This window comes from Gymnoscopelus braueri (genome assembly GCF_963280865.1).
Source record: "Gymnoscopelus braueri genome assembly, chromosome: 23".
In the NCBI taxonomy this organism is placed as follows: Eukaryota; Metazoa; Chordata; class Actinopteri; order Myctophiformes; family Myctophidae; genus Gymnoscopelus; species Gymnoscopelus braueri.
The window spans coordinates 528,857-544,622 of NC_137625.1; the positions used below are offsets into that span (position 1 = coordinate 528,857).

The 15,766-nt window shown below is 39.9% G+C and overlaps 1 protein-coding gene across 1 annotated transcript in view; it reads right to left on the reverse strand.

Moving 5' to 3' along the window:
* Positions 1-463: 463 nt before the first annotated feature.
* Positions 464-15,766, reverse strand: part of lemd3 (LEM domain containing 3) — a 36,808-nt gene continuing 21,505 nt past the window's right edge. Inside the window, exons 13-17 of the mRNA XM_080420581.1 lie at positions 11,076-11,257; positions 9,740-9,821; positions 9,082-9,187; positions 5,135-5,213; positions 464-2,800 (exon numbers count right to left, since the gene is read on the reverse strand). Coding sequence (XP_080276707.1) covers positions 2,592-2,800; positions 5,135-5,213; positions 9,082-9,187; positions 9,740-9,821; positions 11,076-11,257 — 658 coding nt within the window. The 3' untranslated portion in view covers positions 464-2,591. The remainder of the gene's footprint in view (positions 2,801-5,134; positions 5,214-9,081; positions 9,188-9,739; positions 9,822-11,075; positions 11,258-15,766) is intronic.

The following is a 15,766-nucleotide window of genomic DNA, read 5'->3' on the forward strand; positions in this document are numbered from 1 at the left end:
TTTAAGATTGTTTTTCTGGAACCATTATCTTATACTTTGAGCTATTCAAACATTGCAGATCTACAAGCTCACAGAGCTTATAGATCTGCATTTATTTATTTATTTTAATCTTGAAGATATTTTGTGCAAATCATTGAATATATATATTAGTTTTGAAACAACATTTATAACTCAAATCTTTGCTTTTGGGAGGTCCCTTTAGGGAGGTCCTTTTTGGGAGATCCTTTTGGGAGGTCCCTTTAGGAGGTCCTTTTTGTGTTTGCTTTAAAAACATATATATATTCAAAGATTTGCACACATTTTCATGATTAAAATAAAAAATAAATAGCAGATCTACAAGCTCACAGCCCAAATAAATCTTAAAATGACAGATTCTTCCCCTGTGAAACAGCAGCCAATCAAAACACACAAAAAAAAGAAAACAGCTTATTGGTTCCTGGAAAAAAAATATGAATATAAAAAATGAACATCATTGATTTTATTATAATAATAATAATAATAATAATAATAATTCCCACCAGCGTTGCTCGTTATCACCTGTATTTACAACAGCACCCCCTACAGTTGTGTAAGTGTTAGTGCATGCCGCCCCGCCCCCAAACTGCCGTCTCAAAGTAAATATAGAAAAAATAATAAACGTTGTTATGATCGTAACCACATTAAAGGCATAGTACGTAACGTTGGCTATGATCATAACCACATTAAAGGCTATGATCTTAACCACATTAAAGGCATAGTACGTAACGTTGGCCCGTGTTAACATAATATATATATACATATATATATTTTTTTAACCCTTAATTTTCCCTCTCCAGTGGTTCTCTAACATTTTAGCTCAAGAGCTCGTTTGCCAGACTTAGTGAAAATAGCAGATCTATAAGCTCGCAACGTTTCGCTCGGCGCCACGTCGTGAGCTTGCAGATCTGCTATTTTCACTACTTCTTCAACTTTAATAAATTAATAAATTGTATTCATTTATTTTGTATTTATTTTATTTTTATTTATTAAATACTTTTGAAAAATGTTGGAATATTTTTTAGTTGATAAAAACTTCCTTTGTTCAAACTTTTTAAAATCTTTTGAAATAATACAGACCTGTAAGGGTCCATTTGGTTCCATTTACACTCTCAGAGTTACAGACCTGTAAGGGTCCATTTGGTTCCATTTACACTCTCAGAGTTACAGACCTGTAAGGGTCCATTTGGTTCCATTTACACTCTCAGAGTTACAGACCTGTAAGGGTCCATTTGGTTCCATGTGTACACTCTCAGAGTTACAGACCTGTAAGGGTCCATCCGGGGACCCTCAGGGGTCCTGGGGGGGGGTTCCCCAGCAAAATGTGTTAAAATAGCATCACAATAATTTTAAACTTTTATACTCAGAGCTTGTAGATCTGCTATTTTTTTTTAAATCATGAAAATGTGTGCAATTCTTTGAATATATATATATTAAAGCAAACATTTGTAACTCAAATCTTTGCTTCTGGGGGGTCCCTGGAACAACATGTTTTGAGATGGGGGGGGGGGGGTCTGCGGCCAAAACATATAATTTTGGGGGTCCTTCACACTGCTGGTGTAGAGGGAAATGATGGTTAAAAACATATATATATATTTGTGGTTTTGTTATGTAAATACAGCGCTAAGTTGCGTACTGTGCCTTTAAACAGAACCGTACGTTAAAGCGTAACATGGTTATAATCATAACAAAGCCTTTTGATAATCATGAAAATAAAAAAAGAGAAAGGAGAAATAATAATCAAAGGAGGGATGAAGAACTGAAGTCTCTCTCTTGGTTTGTGTTTCATTTCGTTTTAAATATTTTCCGTCAGAAACTGGAAGCCTTTTTGTTTCCTTTGTTTTTTATAAGTTTATGATTTAATGTTTTTCTGTAAATACAAAAAAAAAAAAAAGCAACGACAACGAAAAAAAAAAATGAAGAAAAATATAAACGGCGTCCGTCCGTCCGTCCGTCCGTCCGTCTTCTGTCCGACTGTCCGGCCTTTCCTCATGCAAAGCTCCGCCCCTTGGCTCCGCCCCCTCCCGCCTCCGCGTGGTCCGATGAGTTCCGTTCGTTTTTTTTCTCTTTTTTTTATCAAAATACAGATTTACAAAAAAAAACAGACGGGAAAAGATCCGAAAAGTACAAACTAAGCCACGCCTCTCCGTTCAGTTCAGAATAGGGGGGGGGGGGGGGCGGGGCTGGTTAGTCCCCACCCACACACACATAGACCACACCCATCACCATCCAGTCTCTTTTTGCACGACTTTCTCTACAAAATAAAACCGTCTAAATGCCTGATTTAGACGGTTTGTTCAGTTGCATGATGGGCTGCTTTATCGTGCAAACCCCCCCCCCCCCCAAAAAAAGTAGATCTACAAGCTCTATAACAGTATAGAGCTTGTAGATCTACAATTTGTTGGGATGGGGGGGGGGGGGGTGATGAGCAGGAGGAGGACGGCGGTCTTTTTGTCGAGACGCGGCGAAAAAAACACGAAACCCCGCCCCCCCCCCCCCCCCCGAAAAAGGTTCAAATGTCTCCCATTGGTCGGTTCGTTGGCTGTGGCCCCTCCCCCCTTCCTCCTCCCGTCCTCTCAGGAGAAGGCCAGGGAGTTGGCCCCGCCCACCGTGGTGGAGTTGTTGTTGCTGTTCCCTCCAGCGTGAGGCGCTGTGGTGGCCAGGCGCTGCAGTGTGACCATGTGGGCCATGCTGGACGGCTTGAGAGGAGAACTGAGACCCTGAGCCTGAGGGAACCTCTGGTGGTACCGGTCCAACCTTAAGTACTTTACTGTGACGAGTTTACCTATGAGAGAGAGACATAGACACACACAGAGAGAGAGAGAGAGTTATATTAGACCTGTCCAACCTTAAGTACTTTACTGTGACTAGTTTACCTATAGTATGAGAGAGAGACATAGAGACACACAGAGAGAGAGAGAGAGAGTTATATTAGACCTGTCCAACCTCAGGTACTTTACTGTGACTAGTTTACCTATGAGAGAGAGACATAGAGACACAGAGAGAGAGAGAGAGAGAGAGTTATATTAGACCTGTCCAACCTTAAGTACTTTACTGTGACTAGTTTACCTATGAGAGAGAGACATAGAGACACAGAGAGAGAGAGAGAGAGAGAGTTATATGAGACCTGTCCAACCTCAGGTACTTTACTGTGACTAGTTTACCTATGAGAGAGAGACATAGAGACACAGAGAGAGAGAGAGAGTTATATTAGACCTGTCCAACCTCAGGTACTTTACTGTGACTAGTTTACCTATGAGAGAGAGACATAGAGACACACAGAGAGAGAGAGTTATATGAGACCTGTCCAACCTCAGGTACTTTACTGTGACTAGTTTACCTATAGTATGAGAGAGAGACATAGAGACACACAGAGAGAGAGTTATATTAGACCGGTCCAACCTCAGGTACTTTACTGTGACTAGTTTACCTATGAGAGAGAGACATAGAGACACAGAGAGAGAGAGAGAGTTATATTAGACCTGTCCAACCTCAGGTACTTTACTGTGACTAGTTTACCTATGAGAGAGAGACATAGAGACACACAGAGAGAGAGAGTTATATGAGACCTGTCCAACCTCAGGTACTTTACTGTGACTAGTTTACCTATAGTATGAGAGAGAGACATAGAGACACACAGAGAGAGAGAGTTATATTAGACCTGTCCAACCTCAGGTACTTTACTGTGACTAGTTTACCTATGAGAGAGAGACATAGAGACACACAGAGAGAGAGAGAGAGTTATATTAGACCTGTCCAACCTCAGGTACTTTACTGTGACTAGTTTACCTATAGTATGAGAGAGAGACATAGAGACACACAGAGAGAGAGACTTATATGAGACCCATTGCTATCGGCCTGATCGGACCACCTCTATTTATAACCAGTAACATTGACTCAATGACTATGTTCCACGTTTTTTTAGTGTTTTAGAATGGTATAACAATTAATTGTATCTATTTCATTATGGAATTGACTTGATTGACAGACAGAGTCTGTTAGAGCCTCCTCCCATCACTGGAATATTCTCCCTACAGAAGTAAGAGAGACCAACACCTATCTAACCTTCAAATTCAACCTTAAGAGATGGCTTAAAGCTAACCAAATTTGTAATCATGGGTAATTATCAGCTCAACTAATCACTGGTGCCTCATATTTTACTGTATTGTATTGTTTTGTCTTCTGTACTATGTCTACTTGTCTTGTATTGTATTGATGATGTCTGTTTTTGTATGGATAGCTATATCACAATTTTTTAACAGCCTGCTCAGGGACTACAGATGAAAATTAGCCAACTCTGGCTAACTCTGGCTCATTTACGTGGATGTGATAAACTGACATGTTGATTAACACATTGACCGCCGGGCCCGTAGTTCTACGGGCCGTTAAATCCAACGGTTAAGCGCCGATCCCGTAGCCTATGGGCTGTGGTGCTTTTTCCTTTTTTTCGATTTTTTTTTTTTTTCAATTTTCTAGGGGGACCATTTTCAGTGTAACACCACCCGATGTCGACCGGAAGTGCGATCCCGTTTTTTGTTTCCCGTCTGTCTCCATTCTAAGTCGTACACAAAAACCCCTGTAAAAGCCCCTGTAAACATGTAGTTTTTCATCCTCGCATTTCCCATGTTAACTTAAACGGTCAGAACTCAAACATGGCGGCTCCGTTTGACACGTGGTTTGGACTGGTACACGCAGGGAGATGTCGCCGATGTAAACAGACCGTGTACGGCTCAATCTTAAGGATTTTAACAAGATCTATGGCGACGTGAAAAAAACAAAAAACAACAATAAAACGTTGGCACTGGTGAGTACATTATGAGATTAACCTCTGGCGGTCAATGTGTTAATGTGCACTGTCCCTGGTAAATACAAATAAAAAAATAAATAGATTATTAAAACGTAATCTATTTTTGCTTGATAACTGGTCATTTCAGGTTGTTTGTCGCGGAATATTAACGATAAGCTGCGGAATCTAGACTTTTTCTCCGCACTTTCCTGGGGGGACTAACTAACCTCAGGTACTTTAATGTGACTCGTTTACCTATGAGACTCTGAGGATGATTTGGATGATAGTACCTGCCTGGCACTCAATGTGTTAATGATGTATTTATTGTCTTACCGTCGAACCAGGAGCCGTGCAGAGCCTTGAAGGCTTTCCCTGAGTGTTCTGCAGACACACACTTCACATACACACAGCCCTGAGGAGAGAGAACAGACACACACCATGGCATCAGAAACACAGATCTACAAGCTCACCCTGAGGACAGAACCCAGCGTCACAGTGGAATAAAGCTGAATAAAAGATCATGATGAAGGTTTGTGTTCTGATCAAACAGCATGAAAGGAACCTTTACAGGCCCTGACCCCCAAAACAATCATATTTGAACATTTAACACATCACCCGCCAAGGTATTAAACATCGTTTGTCATCCCCTTGCCAGCGTAATTTCGATGATATTTGAAACGCCGTGGAGGCGACATTGTGTACAAAAAAAAACAAAAAAAACAGTCCCTGTGGGTAGGTGGAGGGATCTGTGTATCCATAGGAACGACAACATTCCAACCGTGATCCGCCATTTTGGGGCTTTGGCCCGTTTTCAATGCAAAAAACAGCAACTGAATTACAGCTGTTTTTCTGAAAATCCCATAGTCAGGGTTAGGGTTAGGGTTAAATCCCATAGTCAGGGTTAGGGTTAGGGTTAAATCCCATAGTCAGGGTTAGGGTTAAATCCCATAGTCAGGGTTAGGGTTAAATCCCATAGTCAGGGTTAGGGTTAGGGTTAAATCCCATAGTCAGGGTTAGGGTTAAATCCCATAGCCAGGGCGGATGGATGTGACGTTTTTTGGAATTATCTCACAATCCACATACTTCTTCTCTGAGTGACGATGGATCATCACAGAGCTGTGTTACGGTGCCTCAAACTTAACAGCGTGCCTCATTTTTTTTATAGAACGACTTTATGGGTCTTGGCGGGCAAGTGGACTATTTTTAACACATCGCGTGCCAATCGCGTAGATCTACGCAAACCTAAATAATTGCGCAGCGTGCCGGTCGCGTAGATCTACGCGAAGTGGTCTTTTTATTTTTATTTTTCTCGCAGGTTCACATTTCATTGTAGGCCTCGTTCGCCACGACACATTTCATCGTAGCACCACCGGAAACGGAAATATCCGTATCCGGAGATTTTCGTTCCCATCCGCCTCCACTCTAAAGTGGAAACTAAATCGCCATTTTCTCGGTTGTTGTTTTTCTCCTCGCTGATCGCTGTTTAACAGAAACCGCTGTAGCTTCAAAATGGACGATCGCCGATCGAAACGGTCTTCTCTGGGCGTCTCACACAGCTACCCTGTGTGTCTACAAACAGTTGAACACATTGGGTGCCAGAGGTTTATTAAAATATTATACGTTGAGTGCCTGCATTTCTTCCATCCACTTGCGTTATACGTTTCGTGCTGTAGAAGCCCCGACGCGGAAGTGCATGTAAACAAAGCGTGCGAGACGGCGGAGGGTCCCGACTAACGCCTGGAACAATAATATTTCCAACGCGATCCTCCATTGCAGCGTGATCGCCGATCGAAAACGTCTCGTTTTCACCACGTTAAAAAGAAATGGAGATATTAAGCTTTTAGTCAAGGAGATAACATTGAAAACGCCGACGGGAAGGATTTTTGACATGGAGCCACATCCAGCCTCTTCTTCTCAGAAACTCCTTGGGTGATGTCAAAGTTTCGTTTTAGCGCCCCACGTGGGCCACTCGTATAAAAATAGAATTGGGTCAAAAACGGTCCGGACCGTTTTCGGCACTCGATGTGTTAATGCGCGATTTTAAGGTATTTAGCGAGGTCTGTGGCGACGTGAAAAAAACAATACAAAAATAAATCGCTGGCACTGGTGAGTACATTATGATATGAAACTCTGGCGTGGAATGTGTTAATATAATGACTTTATGCGTGTATGGCAGGAAATTAGTTAAAATGTGTTCCATCTCAGCTAACATACATTACATCATGTTTAATGAGTTAAATGAGTTAAAATGTGTTCTATCTCAGCTAACATACATTACATCATGTTTAATGAGTTAAATGAGTTAAAATGTGTTCCATCTCAGCTAACATACATTACATCATGTTTAATGAGTTAAATGAGTTAAAATGTGTTCCATCTCATTAACATACATTACATCATGTTTAATGAGTTAAATGAGTTAAAATGTGTTCTATCTCATTAACATACATTACATCATGTTTAATGAGTTAAATGAGTTAAAATGTGTTCCATCTCATTAACATACATTACATCATGTTTAATGAGTTAAATGAGTTAAAATGTGTTCCATCTCATTAACATACATTACATCATGTTTAATGAGTTAAATGAGTTAAAATGTGTTCTATCTCATTAACATACATTACATCATGTTTAATGAGTTAAATGAGTTAAAATGTGTTCCATCTCATTAACATACATTACATCATGTTTAATGAGTTAAATGAGTTAAAATGTGTTCTATCTCATTAACATACATTACATCATGTTTAATGAGTTAAATGAGTTAAAATGTGTTCTATCTCATTAACATACATTACATCATGTTTAATGAGTTAAATGAGTTAAAATGTGTTCTATCTCATTAACATACATTACATCATGTTTAATGAGTTAAATGAGTTAAAATGTGTTCCATCTCATTAACATACATTACATCATGTTTAATGAGTTAAATGAGTTAAAATGTGTTCCATCTCATTAACATACATTACATCATGTTTAATGAGTTAAATGAGTTAAAATGTGTTCCATCTCATTAACATACATTACATCATGTTTAATGAGTTAAATGAGTTAAAATGTGTTCCATCTCATTAACATACATTACATCATGTTTAATGAGTTAAATGAGTTAAAATGTGTTCTATCTCATTAACATACATTACATCATGTTTAATGAGTTAAATGAGTTAAAATGTGTTCTATCTCATTAACATACATTACATCATGTTTAATGAGTTAAATGAGTTAAAATGTGTTCTATCTCATTAACATACATTACATCATGTTTAATGAGTTAAATGAGTTAAAATGTGTTCTATCTCATTAACATACATTACATCATGTTTAATGAGTTAAATGAGTTAAAATGTGTTCTATCTCATTAACATACATTACATCATGTTTAATGAGTTAAATGAGTTAAAATGTGTTCCATCTCATTAACATACATTACATCATGTTTAATGAGTTAAATGAGTTAAAATGTGTTCCATCTCATTAACATACATTACATCATGTTTAATGAGTTAAATGAGTTAAAATGTGTTCCATCTCATTAACATACATTACATCATGTTTAATGAGTTAAATGAGTTAAAATGTGTTCTATCTCATTAACATACATTACATCATGTTTAATGAGTTAAATGAGTTAAAATGTGTTCTATCTCATTAACATACATTACATCATGTTTAATGAGTTAAATGAGTTAAAATGTGTTCTATCTCATTAACATACATTACATCATGTTTAATGAGTTAAATGAGTTAAAATGTGTTCTATCTCATTAACATACATTACATCATGTTTAATGAGTTAAATGAGTTAAAATGTGTTCTATCTCATTAACATACATTACATCATGTTTAATGAGTTAAATGAGTTAAAATGTGTTCTATCTCATTAACATACATTACATCATGTTTAATGAGTTAAATGAGTTAAAATGTGTTCTATCTCATTAACATACATTACATCATGTTTAATGAGTTAAATGAGTTAAAATGTGTTCTATCTCATTAACATACATTACATCATGTTTCATAAATCCTTGAGTAGTGAGGAGGGGGGGGGGTGGGGGGGTCGATCATCTGTCTCTTTCTGTACATAGTTTAATAGTCATGTTTCTGTGTGTTAATAAGCATTTAATCTGGTTTGACCGTAATGTCAACCTTCTTCTGATCAGTGTTTGGATCTATCGTGTGTGTGTGTGTGTGTGTGTGTGTGTGTGTGTGTGTGTGTGTGTGTGTGTGTGTGTGTGTGTGTGTGTGTGTGTGTGAGAGAGAGTGTGTACCTCTCTAGAGTTCTTGTCCACAGCGATGTGAACGATGCCATCGTTGTCGCTGCATTTCTCCAGGATGGCTTCATGGATGGCAAGGTGCCAGTTCTCCCCCACCTCCCTACACACACACACACACACACACACACACATTTAGCATGAGAATGTAGTCATTTTGTGAAAACACTGAATCAGACAGACGTACAGACAGACAGACAGACAGACAGACGTACAGACGTACAGACGTACAGACGTACAGACGTACAGACGTACAGACGTACAGACGTACAGACGTACAGACGTACAGACAGACGTACAGACAGACGTACAGACAGACGTACAGACGTACAGACGTACAGACGTACAGACGTACAGACGTACAGACGTACAGACGTACAGACGTACAGACAGACGTACAGACAGACGTACAGACGTACAGACGTACAGACGTACAGACGTACAGACGTACAGACGTACAGACGTACAGACGTACAGACGTACAGACGTACAGACGTACAGACGTACAGACGTACAGACAGAGCTCTTACATAACAGGGTCAAACATGTTGCGTATCTTCAGACAGACAGACAGACAGACAGACAGACAGACAGACAGACAGACAGACAGACAGACAGACAGACAGACAGACGTACAGACAGACAGAGCTCTTACATAACAGGGTCAAACATGTTGCGTATCTTCAGACAGGGCGTCAGGCTGTTAGGAGGAGAGTTCCGTCTGTCCAGAGGAAAGGCTGACAACACAACAAACCACAGGACAGTGTAGAGATGGTCAATGTAATCCATATGACAATAAATCACCATATTTTAGATTAGATTTATTTCAATACCTATCACTAGTAGAGTTGTCAACTCACTGACGTCACTGGTTTTATTGAAACCATGTTATTTGGACCCATCTGTGTGCTATGTGTACAAATGATGTATTATTTATTATATTATATAGTTTAGTTTCATTTTTGGGGTGAACTATCCCTTTAATGTAGCAACAGTGTTGATTTCGTCGACTAAAACTATGACAAAAAATGTTCGACTACCTTTTTTCGCTGACAAAAACTACATAAAAACTCAATAAAAACGACATAAAAACTAAGCTATGATGACTAAAACTATGACTAAATATATTTACAATTTCGTCAACAAATAAAGTCTAGACTAAAATGTTAGTGAGGATCTAGTGGAGAAGAGATCCAGTAGAACTAAAAGACAAGTCATTATGTTTGGTTTTGATTGGGTGTTGCGCTCTGAACATAGCAGTGAGCTCTACAAGCTGTGAGCGTTGTGAGCTTGTAGATCGGCTATTTTCAGCATGCACCCAAGTGTATAATCATCCATTATGACACCATCAAGGCACCGCCGGCGCCAACATACATTTTAGTCGACTAAATCAACTGTAGATTTAGTCGACTGTAATCTTATGATATTTAGTCGACTAAAACTAGACAAAAACTAAAACATTTCAGAGACTAAAATATAACTAAATCTAAATGAACACTGCGTAGCACCACAATCATTTTAACCACTTCAGACATTCTGTTTGGAAATAAAAGAAATAGCAGATATACAAGCTCACAGCGCGTGACTTTGGGCCACACTGTGAGCTTGTAGATCAGCTATTTATTTTTTATTTTTTTAATATAAAAAAAAAATGAAAAAATGTAGAATTCTGACATTTTTTTATCTGCTAAATGCCTTTACACTGTAATGAGTCTAAATATATAATACAATAATAAATCATATAATATAATAAATACAAAGGCTAAATGCCTTTACACTGTAAAGTGCAAATCGATATATATTCGTGCCAGCCATGTGCGAATGCCATTTTGTCAAAAAATAGCAGATCTACAAGCTCACAGCGTGACTTTGGGCCACGCTGTGAGCTTGTAGATCGGCTATGTTTTGAACAGCCCAGAGACAGCATATCTCAGTGCACGTGGTCAGCGTTGGCGTGCACGTGGTCAGCGTTGGCGTGCACGTGGCTTTACCTTTCCCCTGCCACACTTTGGACGGGATGACGGACAGCTTGTCGCTCAGGCTGAGTGACGGCTGGATCCAGCGCCACACCAGGAAGTCGGCCCCGCCCATCCTCTGCGTCTCCGTGCGGATACGAGACTCGTTGGCCGACAGGAAGCTGACCGCCCGGTCCCACACACGCTTCATCTTCCTCCTGGTGGTGAGAGGAGGAACGACAACAACACCGGGTCAAATAAATATGGTTTAACCAACAGGGGTTTCCAACACGAACAGCCTTTTCCTGAGGACTTTTTACCATGGGGGGTGGAGGGGGGGGGGGGGGGGAGAGAGCCTGGCGAGCACAGTCGACGCACAGAACTCAAGGCACGGCTGTGTTGTTGACAGACAACAGATTCACGTTTATGAGAAACAACAATAAAACCTGGTGAAACAGTTAGCGCATTAGCGCAAGATGAGGATAAAGGAAACATTCAGTCTAAATGTCCAGTTTGATCATTCACAACAACTACTAGGTACTACTTTTGTATTTGAAACTTCACATTTCTCTAAATATCATACTTTCAGGTACAAATATCATTTATGAAAAGACGGGGAACGTTAGCAGATCTACAAGCTCTCAACGCCTCGCGCCGCGAGCTTGTAGATCTGCTATTTTCGGCAAATAGTAGGGGGTACTAAGTGAAAAATCGTTACGCGGCGGATAAAAGCATGAAATTTGATACAGATGTCCCTTGGGTCATCCTAAAACATCCTAGAAGGGGTGCCCAAAAAAATCTTAAACAGGAAGTGAGTTATGGACAAAATCCAAAATGGCCACCTAAACTGTTGACCGTTGACTCAAAAGACACCAAAATAATCTCCAAAAAGCATAAAATGTGGCACACATGTCCCTTGGGTCATCCTAAGACATCCTAGAAGGGGTGCCCAAAAAATTCTGAAACAGGAAGTGAGTTATTGACCAAATTGAAAATGGCCGCCTAGCGTTGTCGATTGACTCAAAAGACAACTAAAGAATCTCCAAAAAGTATAAAATGTGTCACACATGTCCCTTGGGTCATCCTAAGACATCCTAGAAGGGGTGCCCAAAAAAGTCTTCAACAGGAAGTGAGTTATTGACTAAATTGAAAATGGCCGCCTACAGTGCTGGCGATTGACTCAAAAAGTCTATAGAATCTCCAAAAAGCATACAATTTGGCACATATGTCCCTTGGGTCATCCTAACACATCCTAGAAGGGGTGCCCAAAATAATCTGAAACAGGAAGTGAGTTATTGACTAAATTGAAAATGGCCGCCTACAGTGTTGAAAGATGATGCAAGATACCTAAAGAATCTCATAAAAGCATGAAATGTGGTACAAATGTCCCTTGGGTGATCTGAACGCATCCTACAAGGGGTGCCCAAAAAGGTTTTAAACAGGAAGTGACCGCCTAAAGCAGTTGACACAAAAGAAAACATAAAGGGACGTCATAAAAGTGTATAATTTGGTACGTACATTGAGTGCTTCTTAATATATCCTAGAAGAGGTTATTTATTTGCTTGTTTATTAAACTTTTTAGGAAGGGACCATGTTGAAGAAATTCTAAATGGCTGTTTAAACAGTTGACCATGGCAGTCTGCATATTATGCAGACTCAATACGACGGCAGGTTATGCAGTGCATAACCTGCCGTATTTTGTAGTCTACCTTCTGTTTTCATTTCTACATCACTTATTCATTTTACTTTCTGCATTCTTTTTTTATTGTACTCTTTGAATCTTCTTTATTTATCTAACTCTCTGCATATTCTTATTTATTTTACTCTGCATCTTATCTTACTCTGCATATTCTTATTTTACACTCTGCATCTTATTTATTTTGCACTCTACATACTTCTTGCTTGTTTTACGCTCTATCTTCTCATGTATTTTCTTCTTGATCATTACTGTTTTTTTGTGATTAGTGTTTAGTAACTAGTACATGTATTCATGTGTGCCATTTCGCAATTACCAGCACATTGGCATAATGCTCTGCAAGGTATCAGCATCCCGGCATCTACACTTTCTTGAACAGAAGGGCTCAGCTTTGCCGCCACACTTGAGTTCTCTACAAACTTAAGCAGCCTCTGGCAAGAGTGTCCATAAAAGTGTCCACGAATCAGCGACTTTAATCCATCCATATTTGTCAGGAGATGGTAGAGATTGCATAGCTTTCAGGCTTCTGGACCAAATGCCAGATTGGCTGCTCGATTTGAATATTGTAGCAGTGCAGCCCGTGTGGGAGGAGTGTTTTCCATTGAGAGACTATTAAAACTTTTTTTGGCACCCCTTAGGATGCATTCAGATCACCCAAGGGACATTTGTACCAAATTTCATGCTTTTATATGAGATTATTTTTTATGAGTGTCTTTTGCATCGTCTGTCAACACTGTACACGGCCATTTTCAATTTAGTCAATAACTCACTTCCTGTTTCAGATAATTTCAGGCACCCCTTCTAGGATGTCTTAGGATGACCCAAGGGACATGTATGCCAAATTGTATGCTTTTATGAGATTCTTTAGTTGTCTTTTGAGTCAATCGACAACACTGTAGACGGTCATTTTCAATTTTGTCAATGACTCACTTCCTGTTTAAGATTTTTCTGGGCATCCCTTCTGGGATGTCTTGGGATGACCCAAGGGACATGTATGCCAAATTGTATGCTTTTATGAGATTCTTTAGTTGTCTTTTGAGTCAATGGATAACACTGTAGGCGGCCATTTTCAATTTTGTCAATAACTCAGTTCCTGCTTAAGATTTTTTTGGGCACCCCTTCTAGGATGTCTTAGGATGACCAAAAGGACATGTGTGCCAAATTGTATGCTTTTATGAGATTCTTTAGTTGTCTTTTGAGTCAATCGACAACACTAGGCGGCCATTTTCAATTTAGTCCATAACTCACTTCCTGTTTCAGATTCCTTTGGGCACCCCTTCTAGGATGTCTTAGGATGACCCAAGGGACATATGTGCCAAATTGTATGCTTTTTGGAGATTCTTTTGGTGTCTTTTGAGTCAACGGTCAACAGTTTAGGTGGCCATTTTGAATTTTGTCCATAACTCACTTCCTGTTTGAGATTTTTTTGGGCACCCCTTCTAGGATGTTTTAGGATGACCCAAGGGACATCTGTATCAAATTTCATGCTTTTATCCGCCGCGTAACGATTTGGCCATTTTTTGTGCTTAGTACCCCCTACTAAAAGAGGTTTAGTCAGGGATGCATTGGTCTGGGGACACGGTGACACGCCGTGAAACAAGCTTTCTGAGCAGGAGAACCTCAACCTACTTCACAAAGGCTCCTCCTCACTCACACCAGCATGAATTAACCTATTTAGACCAGGAAAGAATCTGTGTCATTTTTACATTTCTTTGGCCATTCAAAAACAGCAGATCTACAAGCTCATAGCGCGGAAGCTTTGTGCAAAACTGTTTTAAGACGAACATTTTTAACTCCGATCTGTGCTTCTGGGGGGGGGGGGGGGGGGGTCCCTGGAACAACATGTTTTGGGATGGGGGGGTCCCTGGAACAACATGTTTTGGGATTGTGGGGTCCACGGCCCAATACATATCATGTTGGGTGGTCTTTGACATGGAAAGGACGTTTCTCAGAAAACTGATTTAGAACATTTGCAGAATCCCCCAGAAGCAAAGATTTGACTTACAAATGTTTGCTTTTTTTAGATTTGCACACATTTTTAAACAAGTTCTGCCAGACCCAAAATGAAGTCCTAGTATGTAACACACCTACAAACCACTTTATAACTGAAGTTCATGATGTCATGAATAGTTCGTGACGAAAGGGGACGTCACAAACTTTTCTTTGGCTGGGGCCGGAGGACAAATGAGGACGCCATGTATGGACGAAACAGATACAAAGCCTCATGTAAGCCTGACCCTTTGGGTCTGGCAAAAATAGCAGATCTACAAGCTCATAGCACTCATGCCACGCTATGAGCTTGTAGATCTGCTATTTTTCAATAGCCAGATAAATCTTAAAATGACACACAGTCTAAATGGGTTAACATAGTTATGAGCCTATAGATGCACATCGATGCTCCATTGTGTGGCCTGTAGTCTAGCTGTTAACACATTGGGTGCCAGAGGTTTATTAAAATATTATACGTTGAGTGCCAGCATTTCTTCCATCCACTTGCGTTATACATTTCGTGCTGTGAGAAGCCCTGACGCGGAAGTGCATGTAAACAAAGCGTGCGTGCGAGACGGCGGAGGGTCCCGACTAACGCCTGGAACAATAATATTTCCAACGCGATCCTCCATTGCAGCGTGATCGCCGATCGAAAACGGCTCGTTTCCACCACGTTAAAAAGAAATGGAGATATTAAGCTTTTAGTCAAGGAGATAACATTGAAAACGCCGACCGGAAGGATTTTTGACATGGAGCCAGATCCAGCCTCTTCTTCTCAGAAACTCCTTGGTCGTTTCGTTTTAGCGCCCCACGTGGCCCACATGTATAAAAATAGAATTGGGTCAAAAACGGTCCGGACCGTTTTCGGCACTTCTCGTTTGGACCCTCAAAAACGGTCCGGACCGTTTTTGGCATTCAATGTGTTAAAGGTTTCATGACGTTCAGTTTTATCACACATTAAAAGTCTTTGTCATGGTCCTTCACATTAAAAGTCTTTGTCATGGTCCTTCAAACGTGTATACAAAGTTTTAACTAAAAATTC